Raw genomic sequence first — 21,005 nt, 5'->3', positions numbered from 1 at the left:
AACAGAAACATGATGTAGTTACTGAATCACAGAGTCGAAGAATGATACATTTCAGATCGTGTACATCCAGCCCACTGGTTGCTGTGTCGGCACTCATGTAAACGATCTAACCAATTATCCCACTCCACCTGCTCCTTCCCAATATCACAATTTGTCCTACTCCCCCGGCTCCTTCCCAATATCACAATTAGTCCCACTCCCCCTGCTCTTTCCCAATATCCCTGCATTTTTTCCAATCAAGTATTTACTCAATTCCCTTTAGAAACTTATTACTGAATCTGCTCCTGGCACCCTTTCAGACCGTGTATTCCAGATCCTAACAGCTCACTGCGTACTTTCTTTCCTCATTTCGCCTCTGATTCTTTCGCTAGTTAAAACTGTGTCCTCTGGTTACACACCCTTCAGTCTCTGGAAACTAGTTAAGAACAGAAGAGCATAAGAATTGGAAGCAGGGGAAGGCCATCCAGTACTTGGAGACTGCTCTGTCACTCGATAAGATCATGGCTAATCATCGACCTCAATTCTACATTCAGGTCTGTTCCCCATAGTCCCGTGATTCCCCTCGAGTCCATAAATCTATCTTTCTTAGCCTTGGATATACTCAATGACTCGGCATCCACAGTCCTTTTAGGTAGAGAATTACCAAGATTCACAACCCTCTGAGTGAAGACATTCCTCCTCAACTTGGTCTGAAAAGGCATACCCCTTATCCTGACACTATGGCCCCTATTTCTGGAGTCTCCAGCCAGGGGAAGCAACCTCTCAGCATCTACCCTGTCAACCCCCCTCAGAATCTTATATTATTCAATGAGATCCCCTCTCATTCTTCTAAACTCCAGACAGTATAATCTACTCAATCTCTCCTCATAGAACAACCCCCTCATCCCAGGGATCAATCTCGTGAACCTTCGTTGGACCGCCTCTGTGGTCTCACCAAAGCCCTATATAATTGTAGTAAGACTTTCTCACTCTTTTACTCCAAACCCCTTGCAATAAAGGCCAACATGCCATTCACCTTCCTAATTGCTTGCTGTACCTGCATGCCAACTGTGTGTTTCCTGTACGAGGACACCCAAGCCTCTCGGAACACCCAACATTTAACATTTTCTCACAACTTAAAACATTCTGTTTTTCTGTCCTTCCTAATAAAGTGAATAACCTCACAGTCCCCCACATTATGCTCCATCTGCCACCTTATTGTCCACTCTCTTAACCTGACTATATCCCTTTGCAGATGCTTTGTGTTCTCCTCACAGCTTACTGTCCCACCCATCCCCGATACTGCTCCCGAAACCCAGCACCTCTCGATACTGCTCCAGATACCTGTCATCTCTTGAACCACTGCATCAAGATTGGGAACAAATGACTGGACTGAGGCCTGTCTTGGATTAAAAACATAAGGAGCACTGTGTCTGTAGTGTGCACCATCTACAGCAGCAAGTCAACAAGGTTTCTGCGACTGCACCTTTTAAACCCACAATCTCCACCATGTAGAAGGACAAGGACAGCAGGTCCATGGAAAGACCAGCACCTCCAAGTTCCCCTCCAAGTCACACACCATCCTGACCTCAGCACATAGACTGCAGCATGGTTCAAGAAGGCAGCGGCTCACCACCACCTTCTAAAGGGGCAATTAAGGATGGGCAATAAATGCCGACCTGGCTGCCCACATCCCGAGAATGAATGAAGAAATAAAGAATGAACTCACAGTGAGAAAGGAGTTGCGGAGCTGCAGACACCGTCAGCTTTAAGGAGGCCTTTCCCTTTGGAGATCGTATTGCCCATTGAGTTTGATTAAACTGATGTTAAAGTAACAATGCTGCTTTGCCCCGTGACAATAACAGATTATCAGAATATTTCCCATAATTTGAAATCGAATGTCAGACTTGGAAATTTTGTAAATTCAGCTTTTAAAAAGTTGTGGGAACTCTGTTCTAAGATGGATTCCACCCAGTTCTATGTTCTTTGTTCTATGTTGTAGTTCGTAACAAGTCCTCAATCAGCTTGGCTTGTCATTGAGATATCAAGGACTAGGCACACGGTGTTTAAAAGAAAGCTGATTGATAATCTGTATAAATGTGCAATAAATCAAATGATAGCCCAGTTATAGGCAGAAACAAATCCCAACTTCCAGAATTAACATAGTTCTGCCTTGGGTGTAATTAACAGCATAATCCAACCCCTGCAGTCAGTTGTGAACTTGTTGGTGTTTCAGGAGGTCGGATGAAACAGTGAATCCCTTCCCACACACGGAGCAAGGGAACGGTCTCTCCTTCGTGTGAACTCGTTTGTTGTGTACCAGCAGGTGGGATGACTGAGTGAATCTCTTCCCACATTTGGTGCAAGTGACCGGCTTCTCCCCAGTGTGAACTCGCTGGTGTATCTGGAGACAGACTAACAGAGCGAACCCCTTCCCACAGACGGAGCAGCTGAACGGTCTCTCCCCAGTATGAACTCGCTGGTGTGTCTGGAGGTTGGATAACTGAGTGAATCTCTTCCCACAGACAGTGCAGCTGAACGACCTCTCCCCAGTATGAACTCGCTGGTGATTCAGCAGGGAAGCTGCCTGAGTGAATCCCTTCCCACAAACGGAGCAGGTGAATGGCCTCTCCCCAGTGTGAACTCGTTTTTGTGTCAGCAGGTTGGATAACTGAGCAAATCCCTTCTCACACACAGAGCAGCTGAATGGCCTCTCCACAGTGTGAAATCGTCGATGAGTTTCCAGCTGGGACGGGTAATTGAATCTCTTCCCACAGTCCTCACATTTCCACGGTTTCTCCATGGTGTGGGTGTCCATGTGTTTGTCCAGGTTGGATGATCAGTTGAAGCCTCATCCACACACAGAACACATGTACGGTATCTCTCCGCTGTGCAATGTTTTTTCAGGCTGTGTAACTGGTTAAAGCTCTTTCCACAGTCAGTGCACTGAAACACTCTCACTCGGGTGTGTGTGTCTCGGTGCTTTTCCAGTCACACTGATGTTTGAAATCGTTTCCCACAGACAGAACAAACAAACATTTCTCCTTCCACTTTCCAGGTCCGATGATATTCAGATCCTGATGACTCGAGTGACTCTGTCAGATCTTGATGTGATGTTTGGTTTGAGTTTCCCATCTGTAAATGCTCCCCTTCCAATACCCTGCAAAAGGAGTTTACAAAAGTCATCACTGTAAGTACAGGATAGAAATTCACAACAGACAATTCTAGTTTGTTCACACGCCCGGGATCATTTAACCCACTCTGTTAATTGCTTTCAGCTACTGAACTTAACGTGTGCCCCACAGCATCTCTCTCACCTTCAATGTGCGAATAGAGCATCACGCCTGCAAATTTCGTTTTCAATTTACTCAGCAAATGTATTGAACAGAAGATGAACAAGTAAACAGATCATGGCCTAATGTTACAGCTCTAAATTCATAGGAGAAAGTCTGTTATCTAACTCCTCGAGTGGACAAAATAAAGATCCAAAATGCAAGAGTCCCTCGAATCCTTTGTTAAAACATTTCAAATCTTGCCCGGTTCCTTCCTTATTACAGAATTATTCCTCCCTATGGGAGTCGATATTGGTCAAAAACTACCAATTGTAAATTTGTAACCTTCAGTTTCAAGCTGACCAGATCCTTCTCTCAGAGAATCTCCAAAGAAATTATTTGATTTAAACACAGCTCTCCTCTCCTTTAAATCCAGGATTAGAGTTACCGGGAATTTGAATACTTGACCAGATAAATTTAAAAGGGCATGTCAGTGAATTATTCATCTCTCCGGCCTTTAACCGATGAAACTTGTAACACCGAGCCTGAAATTCCACTTACGTGCACTGGATTCCAAACCTGGGACTGTACATGGGGATTCTAACCCTGGGACTGTACATGGGGATTCTAACCCTGGAACTGTACATGGGGATTCTATCCCTGGGACTGTACATGGGGATTCTAACCCTGGAACTGTACATGAGGATTCTAACCCAGGGACTGTACATGGGGATTCTAACCCTGGGACTGTACATGGGGATTCTAACCCTGGAACTGTACATGGGGATTCTATCCCTGGGACTGTACATGGGGATTCTAACCCTGGAACTGTACATGAGGATTCTAACCCAGGGACTGTACATGGGGATTCTAACCCTGGGACTGTACATGGGGATTCTAACCCTGGGACTGTACATTGGGATTCTATCCCTGGGACTGTACATGGGGATTCTATCCCTGGGACTGTACGTGGGGATTCTATCCCTGGGACTGTACATGGGGATTCTATCCCTGGGACTGTACATGGGGATTGTAACCCTGGGAATATACGTGCAGATTTTAACCCTAGGACTGTTGAACAGGGCCCAGCTCTGCGGCTGGCTCTTCTGTTAGAATTGTGTGGGATGTAAACCGTAAGCTGGACACTTACCAACGCCTTCAGGAGAGATGGTGAGAAATACGATGTGTGGAGAGTGGGGATAAATAAATGAGGCGAAGATTTCACTCCCTACTCCCCTGCGCCTTGCTGATTCTCACCCGGTGCAGAGTCCGGTTCCAGCCTGAGCTCTGCTCAGCGTCCGTGCATCTCCAGTACTCGCTCTGCGCATGCTCAGCTCACACCGCCCGGGAGATTGACAGCAGCTCCGGACCAATAGGAAGAGCAGGGGGCGGGGCTGGAGGATCGGGTGGACGGTTGGTCCTCCAACCAATCCTAGTGTGAGAGGGGCGGGGCTTGCGGTCCCCCCCAGTGGGCGGGGCTGAGCCCGGATCTCACTCAGTGAGCATGCGTGGCCAGAAAAGCCGGATGTTGGTGGAACAGACGCTTCGTGTAGGCGGAAGGAGATAGTGGCCGCAGGGGAGGATGTGGACCCGCGGGTGGGCTGGCAAGCATCATAAACATCCGGTGTAGGCCTCAGGCGCAGAATAAGAGCTTGTGGTGACAGTGTTTGCCCTGCGGTGACAGGCCCGTGTCAACGGGGTCTCTGGCCGCCATTTTGGGCAGCTGTGGCCAGGAACAATGAGTGGGCGGGGCTTCAGCGTCCCAGTGCTCGCGAGTCGGAGTAACCCGGGCAACAGGCGCGTCATCACCTCACAACAGTAACCCGGGCAACAGGTGCGTCATCACCTCACAGCAGTAACCCGGGCAACAGGCGCGTCATCACCTCACAGCAGTAACATCGAAAATAGGTGCAGGAGTAGGCCATTCAGTAAGATCATGGCTGATCATTCACCTCAGTACCCCTTTCCTGCTTTCTCTCCATACCCCTTGACCGTAACTCCCTCTTGAATATATCCAATGAACTGGCATCAATAACTCTCTGCGGTCGGGAATTCCACAGGTTAACAATTCTCTGGGTGAAGAAGTTTCTCCTCATCTCAGTCCTAAATGGCTTACCCCTTATCCATAGAATATGTCCCCTGGTTCTGGACTTCCCCAACATCGGGAACATTCTTCCTGCATCTAACCTGTCCAGTCCTGTTAGAATTTTATATGTTTCTATGAGATCCCCTCTCATCCTTCTAAACTCCAGTGAATAAAGGCCCAGTTGATCCAGTCTCTCCTCATATGTCAGTTCAGCCATCCCGGGAATCAGTCTGGTGAACCTTCGCTGCACTCCCTCAATAGCAAGAATGTCCTTCCTCAGATTAGGAGACCAAAACCGAATACACTATTCCAGGTGAGGCCTCACTAAGGGGCCTATTTCCCTCAGCAGAGGGTCAACAACCATTCGGCATAGAGTTAAAGTAATTGGTAGGGGGATTTGAGGGGAAATTTGAGAGTTGTGGGGGTCTGGAACTCACTGCCTGAAAGGGTGGTCGAGTCAGAAACCCTCACCACTTATAAAAATTGCTTGAATGTGCACCTGAAGTGCTGTAACCTACGGGGCTACGGACCAAGGGCTGAAAAATGTGATTTAGCTGGATAGCGCTTTGTCTGCCGGCGTGGACACGATGGGCTGAAATGAATTCCTTCTGTGTTGTAAATTTCTACGATTCTGTGACCCTTGTGAGGGGGGGTAAGCGTGTAAGGAATGTGTGCCGAGAGCCTGTGCACGGGAGAGGCAATGTTTAGGGTTGGTTGTGAAGCCCTTCACAGGCGAATAACTTGTCAGCAAAACCTTACATCCCAGTGTGGGGGTCATTGCCTCAAAAAGGAGGAGATCTTGGGACATTATTGGAGAACACCGGGGGTTAGTTAAGAGAAGACATTTATTGCTGACTCCTCTGTGGCACCAGTCTCTGTCCGATCTTTTATAGATGTCAGGCTAGATGTCACTCCCGTGTCCTTGGGCCCAGCCCGGGCTCATAGCCAGCAGAGGGTGCCCCAACATCTGGGGCGAGTTCACCTCAGTCACCAAGTAAATACCGACACACTCCTCGGGGACTCCATGTAAATACTGACACACTCAACGGGAACTCCCTGGAAATACTGACACACTCCTGGGGACTCCCTGTGCTACTTACACACTCCCCGGAGACACCCTGTAAAAACTGACACACTCCCAGGGACCCCATGTAAATATCGACACAATTTCAGGGACCCTTGTAAATACCGACAGATCCCTAGGGACCCCCTGTAAACACAGACACTACCGTGGACCCCTGTAAATAGACACATTCCTGGGGCCCCTGTAAATACTGACACACTCCCCGGGACCCCTTGTAAACATCGACAAACCCCCAGGGACCCCCTGTAAACACTGACACACTCCTAGGGACCCCTGTAAATACAGACGCACCATCGGGGATCCTTGTAAATACGCACACACACCTGGGGACCCCCTGTAAACACTGACACAATCCCGAGGACCCCCTATAAGTATAGGCACACTCCTGGGGATCCCCTGTAAATACTGACACAATCCTGGCGACTACTTGTAAACACTGACACACTCCCGGGAACTCCCAGTAAAAACTGACACAATCCCAAGGACCCCCTGTAAATACTGACACACTCCCTGGGACAACTCCTGTAGATACTGATACATTCCTTATGGATCCCCTGTATATACAGACACACTCCTGGGGGCAGTCCCTGTACATACTGACATAGTCCCCGGGGATCCTCTGTAAATACTGCCGCACTCCCGGGGTCCCGGGGACTCCCATAAACGCTGATACAGTCACCAGGACCCCTTGTAAATACTGAGACACTCCCGGGGACCCCTGTAAAAACTGACACACTCACAGGGACCGCTTGTAAATACTGAGACACTGCCGGGGACCCCTGTAAAAACTGACACACTCACAGGGACCGCTTGTAAATACTGAGACACTGCCGGGAACCCCTGTAAATACAGATAAAACTCCTGGGGATCCCTGCTAAGTACTGACTCACTCACTGCAACCTTCTATGAATATCAACACTCTCCCGGACCCTCCTGTAAACACCGACACACCTCTGGAGACCCTCTGTAAATATAGACACACTCCTGGGGATCCTCTGTAAATACTGACACAGTCCTAGCGACTACTTGTAATTCCAACACACTATCGAGGGTCCTTGTAAATACAGGCGCACTCCCAGGGTTCCTCTGTAAATAGTGACACACTCACGGGGATCCCCTGTAAATACTGACACACTCCTGGCAACACCCCTTGTACACACTGACATATTCCCCGGATATCCAACGTAAATACTTCCACACTTCCGGGGACCCACGTAAACACTGACACAGTCACAGGGACCACTTGTAAATACTGACACACTCCTGGGGACCCCCTATAAAGACTGACACACACCCGGGGAACCCCTGTAAATACAGACACCCCCTGTACATGCTGACATACTCCCGGGGACCCCTGTAAAAACTGACACATTCCCGGGGACTCCCGGTAAATACTGACAAACACCCAGCGACCCCCTGTAAACACCGACACACTTGCGGGAGTCCCTGTAAATACTGACACGCCCCTGGAAACCCCCTGTCAATATTCAGACACTCCGGGGTATCCCCTGTTAATTACTGACTCACTCACGGGAACCCTCTATGAATACCGACACACTCTCCGTGAACTCCCTGTAAAAATCGACACACACCCGGGGACACCCTCTAAATACTGACACACACCCGGGGATACCCTGTAAATACAGACATGCTCCCTGGGACAACCCCTGTAGATACTGACACATTCCCTGGGGATCCCCTGTAAATACAGACACATTCCTGGGGACACCCCTGTACACACTGATATATTCCCCGGGGAACCCCTGTAAATACTGACACACTATCGGGGTCCTTGTAAATTCGGGCACATTCCCGTGGACACCCTGTCATTACTGACACACTCCTGGGTACCTGATGTAAACAATGACATACACCCGGGGATCCCCTGTGAACACTGACACACTCCCAGCAACTCCCAGCAAAAATCGACACACTCCCAGGGACCCCCTGTAAATACAGACAAACTCCCGGAGATCCCCTGTAAATACAGACACTTCCTGTGCATATTGACACACTCCCTGGGACCCCTGTAAAAACTGACACACTCCCAGCAGCCCCCTGTAAACACCAACACACTATCGGGGGTCCTTGTAAATACTGACACACTCCCGGGGTTGCCCTGTCAACACAGACACTCCCGGGGACCCCCTGTAAGTACTGACACACCCTTGGGGACCCCCTGTAAACACAGACACGCTCCTGGGGGCAGCCCCTGTACATACTGACATAATCCCCGGGGATCCTCTGTAAATACTGCCACACTCCCGGGGACTCCCGTAAACGCTGATACAGTCACCAGGACCCCTTGTAAATACTGAGACACTCCCAGGGACCCATGTAAAAACTGACACACTCACAGGGACCGCTTGTAAATATAGATAAACTCCTGGGGAACCCCTGTAAATACAGATAAACCCCCGGGGACCTCCTGTAAATACTGAGACACTCCCAGGGACACCTCCTGTAAAAGCTGACAGACTCCCGGGGACTCCCGGTAAATACTGACACACCCCTGGTGACTCCCTGTCAGTACTGAGAAACTCCCAGGGACCCCCTGCTAAGTACTGACTCACTCACCGCAACCTTCTATGAATATCAACACTCTCCCGGGACCCCCTGTAAACACCGACACACGTCTGGAGACCCCCTGTAAATATAGACACACTCCTGGGGATCCTCTGTAAATACTGACACAGTCCTGGTGACTATTTGTAATTCCAACACACTATCGGGGGTCCTTGTAAATACAGGCGCACTCCCAGGGATCCCCTGTAAATAGTGACACACTCACGGGGATCCCCTGTAAATACTGACACACTCCCGGGAACTTCCAGTAAAAACCAACACACTCCCGGCGACCCCCTGTAATACAGACAAACTCCCAGTGATCCCCTGCAAATACAGACACACTCCTGGCAACACCCCTTGTACACACTGACATATTCCCCGGGGATCCAACGTAAATACTGCCACACTTCCGGGGACCCACGTAAACACTGACACACTCACAGGGACCACTTGTAAATACTGACACACTCCTGGGGACCCCCTATAAACACTGACATACACCCGGGGAACCCCTGTAAATACTGACACACTCCTGAGTACCAGCTGTAAACACTGACACACTCCCGGGGACCCCCTGTAAATACAGACAAACTCCCGGGGATCCCTTGTAAATACAGGCACCCCCTGTACATGCTGACATACTCCCGGGGACCCCAATAAATACTGATATGTTCCCGGGAACTCTCGATAAATGCTGACATCTCCCAGGGACCCCCTGTAAACACTGACACATCCCCGGGGATCTCCTGTAAACACTGACACACCCCCGGGGACCTCCTGTAAACACTGACACACTTCTGGGGATCCTCCGTAAACACTGACACACTCCCGGGGACCCCCTGTAAATATAGACGCACTTCTGGGGATCCTCTGTAAACACTGACAGTCCTGGCGACTACCAGAGTCAGCACTTTTAGGGGAAGAGAGGGAGGGAAACCAGTGAATGTGGAACTGGGCCCAGCCGGACTCAGCACCTTCAGGGGTGGAGAGGGAGGGGAACCAGTGAGTGTAGAACTGAACCCAGCCAGAATTGGTGGTGAAAACTGGGAGTGGAGGAGAAACAGTCTAGAAATGTGCGATGGGTTTGGATTTCAGCACAACAGGAGGGACAATGTGTGGGATAGGGATTTACAGCTTTGGAAGAACAAGAGAGGAAAGAATGTTCCATGGAAACTAGATGTGTCTATCCTGAATTTCTGTCTTATACTGACAGCGATGAGTTTTATTATCTCCTTTTACAGAATATTAGAAGGGGAAATTTTCAAACAGGAAACACAAACCAAACATCACATCAAGATCTGACGGAGTCAATTGATTCATCAGGACCTGAATATCATCGGCCTTTGAAAGTGGAAGGAGAATTGTTTGCCTGTTCTGTCTGTTGGAAAAGATTTCAAACATCAGTGTGACTGGAAAAGCACCGAGACACACACCCCCCGAGTGAGTGTTCCAATGCACTACCTGTGGAAAGAGCTTTAACCAATTAAACAGCCTGAAAAATCATCGCACCATTCATAGCGCGGAGAAACTGTAAACGTGTTGTGTGCGTGGGCGAGGCTTCAACCCATCGTCCAACCATGGAGAGTCACAAGGATACCCGCACCATGGAGAAACCGTGGCAATGTGGTGACTGTGGGAAGGTATTCAGATCACCGTCTGAACTGGAAATTAATCGACGCAGTCACACTGGGGAGAGGCCGTTCACCTGCTCAGAGTGTGGGAAGGGATTCACTGGGTCATCCCAACTTATAGCTCACCGGCGAGTTCACACCAGGGAGAGACCGTTCACCTGCTCTGAGTGTGGGAAGGGATTCACTTGTTCATCCATCCTGCGGATACACCAGCGAGTTCACACTGGGGAGAGGCCATTCACCTGCTCTGAGTATGGGAAGGGATTTACTCAGTCATACCACCTGCTGACACACCAGCGAGTTCACACTGGGGAGAAGCCATTCACCTGCTCAGAGTGTGGGAAGGGATTCACATGTTCAGCCGACCTGCTGACACACCAGCGAGTTCACACTGGGGAGAAGCCGTTCACCTGCTCTGAGTGTGGGAAGGGATTCACCCGATCATCCAACCTGCTGACACACCAGCGAGTTCACACTGGGGAGAGGCCATTCACCTGCTCAGAGTGTGGGAAAGGATTCACTACATCATCCAATCTGCTGACACACCAGCGACTTCATACTGGGGAGAGGCCGTTCACCTGCTCTGAGTGTGAGAAGGTGTTCATTCGGTCATCTGACCTGCTGAGACACCAGCGAGTTCACACTGGGGAGAGGCCATTCACTTGCTCCGTGTGTGATAAGGGATTCACTTGTTCATTTGACCTGGTGAAACACCAGCGAGTTCACACTGGGGACAGGCCATTCACCTGCTCTGAGTGTGGGAAGGGATTCACTACGTCATCCAAACTGCTGATACACATGCGAGTTCACACTGGGGAGAGGCCGTTCACCTGCTCTGAGTGTGGGAAGGGATTCACTCGGTCATCCCACCTGCTGACACACCAGCGAGTTCACAAGTGACTGCAGGGGTTGGAATCTGCTGTTATTGCTGCTGTTAATCACATCCCAACTGAACCATGTTCATTCTAACAGTTGGGATTTGTTTCTGCTGATGTTAATAACCCTATAACTGGGCTGGACTTTAATATTCTGGATATGCTGCTGATTGTGTTCTCGGGACTGCAGTGTCCATTTAAGAAACATGGTGTGTTATATTTTCCCTTAATTCAGCAACTCTCAACAGAAAGTTAGTTTGCAATAAAATTATGAACTTTGACTTTAATCCTAAATTGATCTTTGGTACAAAATCTGCAATAGTGTGTGAAAGTTTCTACTGAATAAAATGTCCAATTAGAAAGAGCTTACTGACAATTCTTACTGACTTGCACATTACACACAGTGGTCCCTCCATTATCTACTAGAAAGAAGGGGAATGGGAATTGGTGGGGAATCCGTGTCCCCAAATGTTGCCCCTCCCGTCTGGTGTAGCAATCCCCTCGGCATGGGAATAGAGACAAGTCCAGACCAAAACTGTGCGCAGTACTCCAGGTGTGGTTTTACCAATGCCCTGTACAGGTGTAGCAGGACTTCCCTACTTTCATACTCCATCCCCCTTGCAATAAAGGCCAGCATTCCATTTGCCTTCCTGATTACTTGCTGTATTTGCATGCTAACTTTTTGAGTTTCATGTAGAAGAACCTCCAGTCCCTCGGTACTACAGCATTTTGCAATAGTCTCCATTTAAATAATTTTGTTTTTTCTTTTTCCTACCAAAGGGGATAACCTGACATTTTACCACATTATGGTCCATCTGCCAGATTTTTGCCCGTTATAGAAACATAGAAAATAGGTGCAGGAGTAGGCCATTCGGTCCTTCGAGCCTGCACCACCATTCAATGCTTTCTCCCCATACCCCTTGATCCCTTTAGCTGCAAGAGCCACATCTAACTGCCTTTTGAATATATCGAACGAACTGGCCTGAACAACTTTCTGTGGTGGAGAATTCCACAGGTTCACAATTCTCTGAGTGAAGAAGTTTCTCCTCATCTCAGTTTTAATTGGCTTACCCCTTATCCTTAGAATGTGACACCTGGTTCTGGACTTCCCCAACATCGGGAACATTCTTCCTGCATCTAACCTGTCCAATCCCAAGACTGAGATGAGAAACTTCTAACCTGTCCCGTCCCGTCAGAATCTTACACGTTTTTATGAGATCCCCTCTCATCCTTCTCAACTCCAGTGTATAAAGTCCCAGTTGATCCAGTCTCTCCTCATATGTCAGTCCAGCCATCCCTGAAATCAGTCTGGTGGACCTTCGCTGTACTCCCTCAATAGCAAGAATGTCCTTACTCAGATTAGGAGACCAAAACTGAACACAATATTCCAGGTGAGACCTCACCAAGGCCCTGTACAATTGCAGTAAGACCTCCCTGCTCCTATACTCAAATCCCCAAGCTATGAAGGCAACATACCATTTGCCTTCTTTACTGCCTGCTTTACCTGCATGCCAACTTTCAATGACTGATGAACCATGACACCCAGGTCCCATTGCACTTCCCCTTTTCCTAATCTGCCGCCATTCAGATGATAATCTGCCTTTGTGTTTTTGCCACCAAAGTGAATAACCTCACATTTATCCACATTATACTGCATCTGCCATGCATTTGCCCACTCACCTAACCTGTCCAAATCACCCTGCAGCCTCTTAGCATCCTCCTCACAGCTCACACTGCCACCCAGTTTAGTGTCATCTGAAAATTTGGAGATATTACACTGAATTCCTTCATCCAAATCATTTATGTATATTGTAAAGAGCTGGGGTCCCAGCACTGAGCCCTGCGACACTCCACTAGTCACTGGCTCCCATTCCGAAAAGGACCCGTTTATCCCGACTCTGCTTCCTGTCTGCCAACCAATTCTCTATCCACGCCAGTACATTGCCCCCAATACCATGTGCTTTGATTTTGCACATCAATCTCTTATGTGGGACCTTATCAAAGGCCTTTTGAAAGTCTAAATACACCACATCCACTGGTTCTCCCTTGTCCACTCTACTTCTCAAAAAATTCCAGAAGATTTGTCAAGCATGATTTCCCTTTCATAAATCCATGCTGACTTGGACCGATCCTGTCGCTGCTTTCCAAATGCGCTGCTATTTCATCCTTAATAATTGATTCCAACATTTTTCCCATGACTGATGTCAGGCTAACCGGTTTATAATTACCTGTTTTCTCTCCCTCCTTTTTTAAAAAGTGGTGTTACATTATCTACCCTCCAGTCCATAGGAACTGATCCAGAGTCGATAGACTGTTGGAAAATAATCACCAATGCATCCACTATTTCTAGGGCCACTTCCTTAAGTACTCTGGGATGCAGACAATCAGGCCCCAGGGATTTATCGGCCTTCAATCCCATCAATTTCCCCAACACAATTTCCCGCCTAATAAGGATATCCTTCAGTTCCTCCTCCTCACTAGACCCTTGATCCCCTAGTACATCCAGAAGGTTATTTGTGTCTTCCTTTGTCAAGACAGAACCAAAGGATTTGTTCAATTGGTCTGCCATTTCTTTGTTCCCCATTATAAATTCACCTGAGTCCGACTGCAAGGGACCTACGTTTGTCTTCACTAATCTTTTTCTCTTCACATATCTATAGAAGCTTTTGCAGTCAGTTTTTATGTTCCCGGCAAGCTTCCTCTCGTACTCTATTGTCCCCCTCCTAATTAAACCCTTTGTCCTCCTCTGCTGAATTCTAAATTTCTCCCAGTCCTAAGGTATGCTACTTTTTCTGGCCAATTTATATGTCTCTTCCTTGGATCTAATACTATCCTTAATTTCCCTTGTTCGCCAAAGTTGAGCCACCTTCCCCATTTTATTTTTATTCCAGATAGGGATGTACAATTGTTGAAGTTCATCCATGTATCTATAAATGTTTGCCATTGCCTATCCACCGTCAACTCTTTAAGTATCATTTGCCAGTCTATTCTAGCCAATTCACGCCTCATGCCATCGAAGTTAGCTTTCCTTATGTTCAGGACCCTAGTCTCTGAATTAACTGTGTCACTCTCCATCTTAATAAAGAATTCTACCATATTATGGCCACTCTTCCCCAAGGGGCCTCGCACAACAAGATTGCTAATTAGTCCCTTCTCATAACACATCACCCAGTCTAGGATGGCCTGCTCTCGAGTTGGTTCCTTGACAGATTGGTCAATAAAACTATCCCTAGTACACTCCAGGAAATCCTCCTCCACCGCATTGCTAGCAGTTTGGTTAGCCCAATCTATATGTAAATTAAAGTCGCCCATGATAACTGCTGTATCTTTATTGCACACATCCCTTATTTCTTGTTTGATGCTGTCGCCAACCTCACTACTAATGGTTCGTGGCCTGTACACAACTCCCACCAGCGTTTTGTGCCCTTTGGTATTCCGTAGCTCCACCCATACCGATTCCACATCATCCAAGCCAATGTCCTTCCTTACTATTGCATTAATTTCCTCTTTAACCAGCAGCGCCACCCCACCTCCTTTTCCTTTCTGTCTATCCTTCCTAAATGTTGAATACCCCTGGATGTTGAGTTCCTAGCCTTGGTCACCCTGGAGCCATGTCTCTGTGATGCCAATTACATCATATCCATTAACTGCTATCTGCACAGTTAATTCGTCCACCTTATTCCGAATACTCCTCGCATTGAGGTATAGAGCCTTCAGGCTTGTCTTTTTAACACACTTTGCCCCTTTAGAATTTTGCTGTAATGTGGCCCTTTTGTTTTTTGCCTTGGATTTCTCTGCCCTCCACTTTTATTATTCTTCTTTCTATCTTTTGCCTCTGTCTCCATTTTATTTTCCTCTGTCTCTCTGCATAGGTTCCCATCCCCCTGCCATATTAGTTTAACTCCTCCCCAACAGCACGAGCAAACACTCCCCCTCGGACATTGGTTCCGGTCCTGCCCAGGTGCAGACCGTCCGGTTTGTACTGGTCCCACCTCCCCCAGAACCGGTTCCAATGTCCCAGGAATTTGAATCCCTCCCTTCACTCCTCAAGCCACGTATTCATCTGAGCTATCCTGCAATTCCTACTCTGACTAGCACGTGGCACTGGTAGCAATCCTGAGATTACGACTTTTGAGGTCCTACTTTTTAATTTAGCTCCTAGCTCCCTAAATTCGTCTCATAGGACCTCATCCCATCTTTTACCGATATCGTTGGTACCTATATGCACCACGACAACTGGCTGTTCACCCTCCCTTTTCAGAATGTCCTGCACCCGCTTCGAGACATCCTTGACCCTTGCACCAGGGAGGCAACATACCATCCTGGAGTCTCGGTTGCGGCCGCAGAAACGCCTATCTATTCCCCTTACAATTGAATCCCCTATCACTATTGCTCTCCCACTCGTTTTCCTGCGCTCCTCTGCAGCAGAGCCACCCACAGTGCCATGAACTTGCCTTTCCCTGATGAGTCATCCCCCTCAACAGCACCCAAAGCGGTGTATCTGTTTTGCAGGGGGATGACCGCAGGGGACCCCTGCACTACCTTCCTTGCACTGCTCTTCCTGTTGGTCACCCGTTCCCTATCTGGCTGTGTACCCTTTACCTGCGGTGTGACCAACTCGCTAAACATGCTATTCACGTCATTCTCAGCATCGTAGATGCTCCAGAGTTCATCCACCCGCAGCTCCAGTGCCGCAATGCGGTCCATCAGGAGCTGCAGGTAGATGCACTTCCCGCACACGTAGTCGCCAGGGACACCGGAAGCGTCTGAGTTCCCACATAGTGCAGGAGGAGCATAACTCGTGTCCGAGCTCTCCTGCCATGACTTAATCCTTAGATTAACTTAATTGAGCAACAACAATGTTAAAAGATTACTTACTGATAAAGAAAAAAAAAACTACTTACCAATCACCAGCCAATCACTTACCCCCTTGGCTGTGACATCACCTTTCGATTTCTTTCTACTTTTTTGCCTCCCTGTAGCTGCACAAGCTCCGCCTCTCCACGCACCTCCCGAGCCTCTGGCTGACGCACCACGAACTCCCGACGACTCACGGATGCTGGGCCTTTTTATAGGCCTCCCCACGCACCACCCGAGCCTCTCGCTAATGCACCACGAACTCCCGACGACTCACGGACGCTGGGCCTTTTTATAGGCCTCTACACGCAATAATTTTCAAAACGATAAGTGCTTTGGAGGATGTTGCCTGGACTGGAGAATTTTAGCTATGAGAAAAGATTGGATAGGCTGGGGTTTTTTTTGGAAGGGAGGAGGTTGAGAGGGGAGACCTAATTGAGGTGTATTAAATTATGAGGGGCCTGGATAGAGTGGATAGGAAGGATCTATTCCCCTTAGCAGAGGGTCAACAACCAGGGGCATAGATTTAAAGTGGTAGGAGGTTTAGAGGGGAAAGCTCTTCACCCAGAGGGTGGTGGGGGTCTGGAACTCGCCGCCTGAAAGGGTGGTAGAGGCAGAAACACTCATAGCATTTAAAACAAACTTGGATATGCATTTGAAGTGCCGTGACCTACAAGGCCACGGACCAAGAGCTGAAAAGTGGGATTAGGCTGGATAGCTCTTTGTCGGCCAGCACAGACACGGTGGGCTGAATGGCCTCCTTCAATGCTGTAAACTTCAGTGATTCCATGGTCCTGTACTTAGTAATGACGTTTGTAAATTATGAGAAATATAGAAGATTAAAGGGTGATCTAATTGAGGTGTTTAAGATTAAAGCAGTTGATAGGGTGGATGGAGAGAAACGATTTCCTCTGGTGCAGGAGTCCACAACAAGGGGTCACAACCTTAAAATCAGAGCCAGGCCGTTCAGGGTGATGTCAGGAAGCACTTCCTCACACAAATGCTGATTGGCTGTTTCTCTTTGTTGGAGAGTCTAGAACTAGGGGTTATAGTCTCAGGATTACGGACGGCCATTTAGGACTGAGATGAGGAGAAATGTCTTCACTCAAAGGGTTGTGAATCTTTGGAATTCTCTTCCCCAAAGAGCTGTGGATGCTCAGTCGTTGAGTGTATTCAGGGCTGAGATCGATAGATGTTTGGACAGTAAAGAAATCAAGGGATACGGGGATAGTGCGGGAAAGTGGAGCTGAGGTAGAAACACAGAAACATAGAAAGTAGGAGCAGGAGTCGCCATTCGGCCCTTTGAGTCTGCACCACCATTCAATATGATCATTGCTGATCATGCAACTTCAGTATCCCATTCCTGCTTTCTCTCCATACCCCTCAATCCCTTTAGCTGTAAGAGCCACATCTAAATCCATTTTGATTATATCTAACGAACTGGCCTCAACAACTTTCTGTGGTAGAGAATTCCACAGGTTCACAATTCTCTGATTGAAGAAGTTTCTCCTCATCTCGGTCCTATAGGCTTACCCCTTATCCTTAGACTGTGACCCCTGGTTCTGGACTTCCCCAACATCGGGAACATTCTTCCTGCATTTGACCTGTCCAGTCCCGTCAGAATTTTATATGTTTCTGTGAGATCCCCCCCTCATTCTTCTAAATTCCAGTGAATATAAGCCTAGTCGATCCAGTCTTTCTTCATATGTAAGTCCTGCCATCCCATCAGCCATGATCTTATTGAATGGTGGAGCAGGCTCGAGGGGCTGTTTAACCCACTCCTGCTCCTATTTCTTATGCTCTTAAAGCCTAGTGGAAATCTGGAACTCTGTTCCCCATAAAACGGAGGCTGGGGGCCAATTGAAAATTCCAAAACTGAGATAGATAGATTTCCTTAGGCAAGGGTATTAATGGCGATGGAACCAAGGCAGGTAGATGGAGTTAAAATACTGATCTAATTGAATGGCGGAACAGGCTCAAAGGGCTGAATGGCCTATTTCTGTTCCTATGCTCCTAATAATAGCTGTCGACACTCACTGTCGAGGTTCACACACGGACATTGGGCACATTGGGGTGTGTGTGTGTTACTGTGTTTTGGGCACTGGGCGGGGTGTTGTTACCGTGTTTTGGGCAGTGGGGTGGGTAAGGGGATTATCAATGATTGGGCTGTAGGGTGAGGAAGGGGATTATCAATGACTGGGCTGTAGGGTGGGGAAGGGGATTATCAATGATTGGGCTGTAGGGTGGGGAAGGGGATTATCAATGATTGGGCTGTAGGGTGAGGAAGGGGATTATCAATGACTGGGCTGTAGGGTGGGGAAGGGGATTATCAATGACTGGGCTGTAGGGTGGGGAAGGGGATTATCAATGACTGGGCTGTAGGGTGGGGAAGGGGATTATCAATGATTGGGCTGTAGGGTGGGGAAGGGGATTATCAATGATTGGGCTGTAGGGTGGGGAAGGGGATTATCAATGATTGGGCTGTAGGGTGAGGAAGGGGATTATCAATGACTGGGCTGTAGAGTGGGGAAGGGGATTATCAATGACTGGGCTGTAGGGTGGGGAAGGGGATTATCAATGACTGGGCTGTAGGGTGGGGAAGGGGATTATCAATGACTGGGCTGTAGGGTGGGGAAGGAGAGAGAGGGGAACCAGTGAGTGTAGAACTGAACCCAGCCAGAGTCAGACATTAGTGAACCAGTTGGGTTTTTACGACAATCCGGCCGCTTTCATGGTCACTTTGTTCGAGTGCCGGCCCCACAAATTAGCAGATTCATTGTTCAATTTTCTAACCTGCCTCTTTGTGGGTTCTCTCTCACACTCCCTTTTTCCTGTTTTAAATTAATTTTACAGGGTATTAGAAGGGGCGGATTTGCAGACGGGAAGCTCAAATCGCACACTGCATCAAGATCTGACAGTCACTCGATTCATCGGGACCTGAATATCATCGGCCTCTCAATATGGAAGCAAAAAGCACCGTTGACGGTGGGGAGAAAGTGTACACGTGTTGTGTGTGTGGACGTGGCTTCAGCCGAATCTCTGGCCTATCAAGGCACAAGCGCAGTCACACTGGGGAGAGGCCGTTCACCTGCTCCGAGTGTGGGAAGGGATTTACTCAGTCATCCGACCTTCTGAATCACCAGTGAGTTCACACTGGGGAGAGGCCGTTCACCTGCTCCGAGTGTGGGAAGGGATTTACTCAGTCATCCGACCTTCTGAATCACCAGCGAGTTCACACTGGGAGAGGCCGTTCACCTGCTCCGAGTGTGGGAAGGGATTCACTTCGTCATCTAGCCTGCTGAATCATCAGCGAGTTCACACTGATGAGAGACCTTTTAAGTGTCCGGACTGTGGGAAGAGCTATAAAAGTTCTGGGGAACTGAGCTGCCATCAACGTGTTCACAGTGGGGAGAGACCGTTCAGGTGCTCTCACTGCGGGACTGGGTTCAGGCGATCATCTAAACTCACTGTACACCAGCGCACTCACACTGGGGAGAGGCCGTTTACCTGCTCCGTGTGTGGGAAAATATTCACTCAGTCATCCGACCTTCTGAGACACCAACGAGTTCACACTGGGGAGAGGCCATTCACCTGCTCTGAGTGTGGGAAGGGATTCACTCAGTCATGCAACCTGCTGACACACCGGCGAGTTCACACTGGGGAGAGGCCATTCACCTGCTCTGAGTGTGGGAAGGGATTCACTCAGTCATGCAACCTGCTGACACACCAGCGAGTTCACACTGGGGAGAGGCCATTCACCTGCTCTGAGTGTGGGAAGGGATTCACTCGTTCATCCAGCCTGCTGGCACACCAGAGAGTTCACAAGTGACTGCAGGGGATGGATTCTGCTGTTTTTGCTGCTCTTAATTACAAGCAGGACTGAACCATGTTCATTCTGACAGAGGATCGTACAGCAGGAACAGAACCTCAGCCTGGACACAATTCTTCAGGGCCACACTAAGAGGGGAAAACGGCACTTTGGTCTTCCTCGTCTCTCTGCATTGACAGCAAAGTCACCGTGCGGGTTAATCTTGAGGTGTGTAAGAAATGAGTCCCAGCCACACTCTTCCATGGTTCAGAGCTCCTGGGCACGGAACAGAAGGCTCCTTTAGAAATGAACCCCAGTACTTGTTTGCTGTTTTAAATGGCTGTATTAACCCATGTCGCTACTTTCAGTGATTTGTGTATCTGTACCCCTCGATCCCTTTGCTCCTCTGCCCCATTTAGACTCCTATTTTCCAAATAGAATGTGGCCTCCTTATTCTTCCTACCAAAATACACCACCTCTCACTGATCTGTACTGAAATTCATTTCCCAATTACACACGCATTCTGAAACTTATTAATGTCTTGCATTTTGTCACAGTCTTCCTCAGTATTAAATCTACTTTCCAATTTGTGTCATCTAAAAATGTGGAAATTGTACTTCTGATTCCCGAGTCCAAATCCTTTATGTAAATGGTGAACAACAATGTTCCCAGCACCGATCTCTGTGGAACGCCACCTCCCACCTATTGCCAGAACAGTGGTCCTAGCACCGATCTCTGTGGGACACCAGTGCCCACCTATTGCCAGAACTGTGCTCTCAGCACCGATCCCTGTGGAACACCACCTCCCACCTATTGCCAGAACAGTGGTCCCAGCACCGATCCCT

At 48.4% G+C, this 21,005-nt stretch overlaps 1 protein-coding gene and 1 pseudogene across 1 annotated transcript; one reads left to right on the top strand and one right to left on the bottom strand.

Annotated features, from left to right (window-relative positions):
- Positions 1-2,188: 2,188 nt before the first annotated feature.
- Positions 2,189-3,318, bottom strand: LOC139248863 (zinc finger protein 239-like). Its single transcript, XM_070872201.1, has 2 exons — positions 3,297-3,318; positions 2,189-2,622 (listed from the first exon to the last, which is right to left on the bottom strand). Exons 1-2 carry the CDS (start codon positions 3,316-3,318, stop codon positions 2,189-2,191), a joined length of 456 nt encoding a protein of 151 aa, XP_070728302.1.
- A 7,169-nt stretch (positions 3,319-10,487) lies between these two features.
- On the top strand, positions 10,488-20,470 carry LOC139248875 (zinc finger protein 585A-like; annotated as a pseudogene).
- Positions 20,471-21,005: the final 535 nt, after the last annotated feature.

This window comes from Pristiophorus japonicus, unplaced genomic scaffold (assembly GCF_044704955.1).
Source record: "Pristiophorus japonicus isolate sPriJap1 unplaced genomic scaffold, sPriJap1.hap1 HAP1_SCAFFOLD_298, whole genome shotgun sequence".
NCBI lineage: Eukaryota > Metazoa > Chordata > Chondrichthyes > Pristiophoridae > Pristiophorus > Pristiophorus japonicus.
Note: the sequence above shows the minus strand (reverse complement) of the source record. Positions and strands in the feature narration are given on the sequence as shown.

Bases quoted from the DNA above. Each gene is read 5' to 3' on its own strand.
- LOC139248863 (XM_070872201.1), bottom strand. From the start codon at position 3,318: ATGCTCTATTCGCACATTGAAG. The intron at 2,623-3,296 runs GTGAGAGAGATG...CACAAAAACGAG, and splicing joins GCTCTATTCGCACATTGAAG to TTCACACTGGGGAGAGGCCA.